The following is a 6,690-nucleotide window of genomic DNA, read 5'->3' on the forward strand; positions in this document are numbered from 1 at the left end:
TGTAGTATACCCTTCGATCCACCAATTCTATTTCTAGAAATTTATTCTAAAGAATTAAACAGAAAGTGCACAAAGATATACAAGCACATCCTAAACTTCCCATCATTCCCAGCAAAGGCCAAGACTTTTTACCATTTGCCTAGAATGTCTCCCTCCCACCCATGCCCTTGTTCATCTTGTAAAACTAGAACTCGTCCTTGAATTCAAAGGTCAGCAACTCCATCCTGTCCCCACAGCAGTTTAGTCACATTTCTGCATCATAGTGCAACCTATCTTTCTCTCCCACTGTAGACTGTAATAAGCTCTCCAAAGGCAATGGTTTTATGGTTTTTTTTTTTTTTTTACGTAGTACATATCCATATCTGCACTACTTATATGTGACACACAGTAGGGGCCCAATAAACAATATGTTGAATAAAGGCGTTTTCTTCCTCTTTACACGAAGGATTCTCTGATCTCCAAAATCTCAAGAATTTTAAAAGGTATTTCCTAAAATGCTAGACTCCGAAATGTTATATTAAATTCCTGTATTACAACAGATATGCAAGCAAAGAAACAGTCTCATGAATTTATATAAGCAAATAATATGTGAGTCTTTGACGTTTAATTCCTAAAGCATAAGAATTTCAATATGGGTCAGAAACATGGTCTATCCTACTGAGGACTTTATCTCTGAAAGTGGTACCAAGAAATACGCTGTACAAAGACATAGGTATCCTCCCAGATATAAGTTAAACATTTAGAGATGTGTTCTAAAACACCTTACTTTTCTTCAATAACCTGATAGGAGTCCATCATACTCGAAATCATGTTTTGGAATCATTTATGTTTCAATGCTATGCCAGAGCTCTTTTCCATGCTATCTGTTGTATAAATGATATTTTACATAAGCATATATATTACATTAGTACTGTATATTCATATACAAGAATATAAGCAGTTTATACATTTTTTTCCAAGTTGAATTCTTTTTAAGTTTCAAAAGGGTTCCGAATTCTAATAAAGGCTGGTAACAGCCTAATTACACCCTTCATGATTTCACTGAGCTCACTATTTCTTTCCATCTATTTTTCTAGCGTGAAGAAATCTCATCTTTCTACTGTGTGCTTAAAGAGAAATGACTCTTTACTCTGTACCATTTCATTTTTCTTAATTTTGAGTTATCTTACAGGCTCCAAACCAGAATGATGAAGGTCTATGAAATTTAATTTTATAGAAGTCAAGATAATTTCACCCCTGATATAAGTTAGGAAAAACAGCCTTCAAAAATACCTTTGACAATCACTATACCCCAAGACTTACAGGAAATCATAAGGTAGTCCTCACAGTTGCTTTTGTCATCATCTTGCTGGTCCACAGGGATCCCATTGGCATCTATGACTGCTTCAGAGGCACAATCTGCTACCAATACTTCTTCTGAAACTACGTCAGTTGTCAGAGGATCAGTGACGATTTCTGCCTCTACTACACTATCATGAACGACATGTTCAACGTGTCCAACGTCAGACACGTGTATAGATTCACTTGTCAAGACATGTTCTGGTATAGACATTGACGCTGAAGTAATATCAGAGGCTAAAACATCATCTGGGACTGTGCAGTGTGCTAAAGAAACTTCTTCAGTTACATCTGAGTCCAGCACTTGCTCTGGAATGATGACTGTTTCAGATACATCTGCTTCACCCATGATATCTGAGCACTGAACATCTTCTATGACAACGTCCTCAATAACATCTTGGATTACAACTGAGTCTGGGTCATCAGGAACGAAGTTATGCACGGTTATGTCTGAATCCACAACATCTGAAACAAAAACAGTTTCTTGTACTTCCACAACAATCTGATCACCATCCATGTGTGTAGCACCTTAAAAAAAATTAAAATCACAAATTTCAGGTAGGCATGCATGATTACCTCGATTAATGTAAACGTTATTTAATTTCTACCAGGAAATCAGACTAGCGCCTCACTTTTCTCAAACGTTAAAACATTGAAGAAATAGAGAAAATCTATTTTTTAATGTCAGAAATGAAAAATTTTAATACAAGAACGTTTATACTCTTTCCAAATCAATGAATAGATAAGGAAATAATATATAAACAAACAACTGAGGGAGTCACAAAGAAGAATATTCATGAAAATAAGTCTAAGCTCACTAAAATTAAACTCATCTGCATAGGTACTTAAGGAATGATTATAAAAATAAGTAAAGCAACTTCAGGTAGAAAATATACCATTTTCCTTCATTACATGTGTTTTTCATTTCTTTTCCTTCTTGCTCCATCTCTCTCCTCAACTCATACATTTTCTTCTTTCTCTTTCTCCCATGTTTACTTCCGTTTTATTTTTCTCCTCTCTCCCTCTTTATTCTGATACAGTATCCCACCAATATCCTCCATTTATGACTATGGAAATTTAGAAATTATATTGTGAATCTAGGGTATAAAAGGATTGGGACATAAATGAAAAGAAGGCTGGAAGGCCACAATTGAAAAGGAAAAGAAACTGGTTAAGGAGCCTCCGTGGATAGATGAGATGAAGAAAAGTGCAGCTGCTCTGGAGAGTGGAGGGTGAGGTTAGCTGCCTCCATTCAGCCTCCTCCCAAACCCCCATACTCCAATCCCACAGGCAGTTCCTCAGAACATAAAAAACCCTACTCTAGTCCACTCTGCAGTTAAGAATGAAGGTAGAGGGTTGAATCAATCAAAGCCCAGCGAGATTAAATGACTTCACCAAGATCACACAGTTTGCAGAGATTATGGTGCTCAGTAAATATTACTTTGTTTGAATGCCACAAATGGAACTCTAAATCAGCTATCCTTGCCAAAAACATAACGTAAGATAAAAGAAAACGAATCTGGTACCTTGGCCTCTGGTCTAGAGAAAAGCAAACAAAGTTTTATAAAAGTCTTACCTAAAAAACTATTCATTCTATTCGTGTTTCTGGATGTGACTCAGACCAGGCTGAGTCGAAGCAGCTGCCTAACTCAATGACTGTATCACTGGCCAGGCCCTCAGAGACACACATGGCTTTATTTAACAAACACGAATGATCAGCAAGAGCCAAAGAACCTTAAAAAATGTAGGAAATCTTAAAGCCAGTTAATATCCAAGAGTATGTTTGCTTTAATTTCTATAGAACTTCTACAAAATGCTTTATACTCATTTGTTTTCAATATTGTCAATATTAACACCAAGCAACAGATCACTCTAATCTCCATTTTGCAGACATGAAGATGAAAGCATTTAGTGGCAAGAGCAATGGTTAAAAAATCTAAACCAGAGAGCAGGGTTTAGACACTTATTAGTTTTGTGACCTTGGGCAAGTCATTTAACCTCTGAGTTCCAGTTTCCTCATCAGTAAAATGAGGACAGTAGTATCTGCCATGCATACCTCACAGGACTGTTGTGATGATCAAATGGGAATGTATGGGAAGTGTTCTGTAAAACTGTAATGAGAGGTTTCATTATTATTAGGACATATGAAAACGGAGGCCCTGGCAGATTAAGTGACTTGCTCAAAGATAAACGAACACTATAAGTGTTAACATTCAGGGCTAAAATGCAATAGCCCTTCAATCTACCACTGAGCCCATGACCTACGCTTGCTTGTGGCAAGACTGAGCTAGTAAATACTGTGTGTTTCTCCTCAAAGAGCTTAGTCTCTCTTTCGAGCACATTTGTTATACTTCATGTTCTAATGAAGAAAAAATTATGATTTTGCATTTATCAGTATCAAACTGAAATTACCAAACTTGAGTCAAAAGACTATCCTAAATTATTAGGAAAAATACATAGAGCACCACCCAAGCGGTTTTAGAGATTAAAGAAAGTTAAAATTAAAAATTGCCAATGTTTAATTTTCTGATATTGTTAATTGCTATTTCCTTAATATATTGCAATATGATCATTTCGAGTAGAATGGAAAACTCATTAATATTTTATTTATAAGGACAGCTAGCTAATGTGATATAAAACCATCTTACCTCATAAAACCTAGCATAATCACTTTACGATGTTATACAATTGGAACCATGGATAATCTAAAATTGTGAATAATTTTTTTCTACTTTTAGAACTTCATGAATATAACTTTCCTTGTACAGTTTGGGGAGTGAGATAAGAATCTGTCTTACTGAAGCAAAAGGCTTCTTTTGTCAACCTGTGAGACGGGGTTGTAAAAGTAGGATGGAGTCAGAATGTGGAGGGCCTTAGGTTTATACTTTACCTGCTGGGTAATGGAAAACTGAGAAATGACTTGATCCATGTGTTATTTTACAATGAGTGCTCTGAGTGGTGGGCTATATAAAAGAGACTAAGTGTGAGGAAAACAACATAAAAGTTATTGCAGACTAAGAATGAGATGACAGAACCTGTCTATATGGTAGGACACAGAATGAAGAGATGTAAGCAAGGAACATGTCAAAAAAAGAACAGGACTTAGTGCTATAACTGGGCAAGATGAGAATAACTGAAGATAACACTAAGGTTTTGACACAGCTGCTGTTGCTGACAAGAATATGAGAGCTGGTTGTGAGGGAGCCAAATTTTTAAGGAGGGCAATGATGTGTTCCCTTTAATATTTGCAGGCTTGACAAGATAACAAGATACCTAAGTGTGAATATCAATGTCAGAGTCTAGCAATTCATCTACTTGATAACCAATTCCAAATTTGGTAGTTGGAAAATGTAACAACCCTAGTAGTTATACCTGTTGGATCAAAAAATGAATGTGGCTCTTGTGGTTGTAATTCAAGTCCATCTTCATCCATGGCCTTTAATTCTCATCAGTCACAGCTCCTAAATGAAGGGAAAAAGTAAACCAAGTATTACTTTTTTATAGCATGTATTTAAAATGTCACCATATTTACCGTTCTGAAACACTCAGAATTATGTGACAGACGAACATCTATCAAAAACATATCTACCTAAAATAAACGAGAACTTAATTGATTTCTAATGATATATGGGCATCTACATGACAAGGCAAGGCACATAAATCAAACATGTCAACTCTGCCTAGACTTTTAGAGATATTGCTTACATACAACAAGTGCACACATCTTGATGAATTTTGACACATACATATATAATCACTACACTACCCAGACCAAGATATTGAACATTTCCAGCACCCCAGCACTCGTCTCCTCTCAGTCAATATGTCCCACAATCCCTCAAGGGTAACCAGTTTTATTAAGTTTCAACTTAAACTCTGTACCTTACTGGGGGGAAATTTCTGCACAATTTTCATATTACTTCTCTAAATTCAATGTAGTCTGCTATCTTTCAACCGGTATGTTAAACATCAGTAAAAACTCAAAGTGTATAATTATAGTAAACACCCTTTGGGCTTTCTTCTAACTCATAATGACCTCTCTTGACTAACTCTCCAATCTAAAGAAGGAAATTCCCACAGTGTGTTTATACTCTCCTGGTCATAAAGTTGATTGCACTAGCTATAAAACAGTAAATATAACTTCATCTTTGAGTGCAATAACATCAAAGTCCTACCCCTCAGACCTGAATGCATGAGCAAGGATCAGTTTGTGTGTCTGTCCTGCTGGCTGGAATATAGGAGTTGAGCATGGAAAGGAGGCTTACCAATAGCTTTTTGCTCCTGGTTCTAGACCTTTCTCAGGTCCAGCTACAGAACCTTGACTGCCTTGAGTTTTTGCAAGACATCCCAATGATCTTAATGCTCCCTTCTCTACTTAAGCCAAAAACTTACAACAAAAAGAACTTAACCCATAAAATAATATACTACTTAATATTAATGACTGTTTCAAAAGAGCAGACATCAGTGTGGTTTATTCATATTGTAAATAATTACATAAACCTCCTTCCTCATTGGTTTCCTTATCTCTACTTTTTCACTTTCTAATCTAACCTAAATGATACTACTAGATATATTTTTCTTTTACCTTTATCATTTTTGCTGATTACATAAGTGTTGCATGCTTATTAAAATTTCAAATAATAGAAGCACAAGTCATTTTTCTAAAGCATCAGCTAGATGATGCCATTCCTCTATTCAAAAATATTTAATAGCTCCCTGATGCCTCCAAATAAAGTTCATACTCCTGGCACCTTCTAAGTTCTGGCCCCAAACTATCTATCATCTCCCCTAACGTTCCTTCAAGCACCTTTCCCCATCACCACATGCACACACTTCAGCCAAACAAAAATGCCATGCCCAATGTCCCCATAAGACCCCAACTCTATATTGGGCTCAAGGTTTCTTCTACCTGGAACACCTTTCCCCTATCATCTCTGCTTGGACCTTTCCCCAAAATCCCCTTCCCTACTAAATTCCCTATTTTCAGATGCTAAATATATAGAGATGTGTTTATGTGTATATATATCCATGAGAAATTCAATTAACATTAATAAATGGATTTTCAGCATGTCGACTATTCAAGAAAGACCACGTTCAATGTTATTCAAATTGCTTCTAATTGAAAGGACCAACAAACCAAAAAAATTTCAACTATGAAAAATGGAAAGGGTACACCTCTGAATAAGTTGTCACTGCTCTCTCCCCACCAAAATCACCCCTGGCCATAATTCTTTTTCCCCTTTTGAAAATGTGATTACAAAATGATAAAGGTGAATTAAGCTTGTAAACATAATGACATACTACTACATGAAATTAAGCCAATTAAGAAAGCAATAAATGCAATTCATTAAG

General features: G+C 36.0%; 1 protein-coding gene across 3 annotated transcripts in view; it reads right to left on the reverse strand.

Moving 5' to 3' along the window:
- The window catches only part of ZFX (zinc finger protein X-linked), a 43,887-nt gene that overhangs the window by 22,095 nt on the left and 15,102 nt on the right, over positions 1-6,690 (reverse strand). The window contains exons 2-4 of one of the 3 annotated variants that reach the window (XM_025046597.1): positions 4,711-4,799; positions 3,395-3,449; positions 1,303-1,866 (exon numbers count right to left, since the gene is read on the reverse strand). In XM_025046597.1, the coding sequence (XP_024902365.1) occupies positions 1,303-1,855 (553 nt within the window). In that variant the 5' untranslated portion in view covers positions 1,856-1,866; positions 3,395-3,449; positions 4,711-4,799. Of the gene's footprint in view, positions 1-1,302; positions 1,867-3,394; positions 3,450-4,710; positions 4,800-6,690 lie in introns of those variants that run through there. The other 2 variants (XM_015589159.2, XM_025046596.1) reach the window with 2 other exon arrangements.

The sequence above is a fragment of the Pteropus alecto genome, unplaced genomic scaffold (assembly GCF_000325575.1).
Source record: "Pteropus alecto unplaced genomic scaffold, ASM32557v1 scaffold23, whole genome shotgun sequence".
NCBI classification, from domain to species: Eukaryota; Metazoa; Chordata; class Mammalia; order Chiroptera; family Pteropodidae; genus Pteropus; species Pteropus alecto.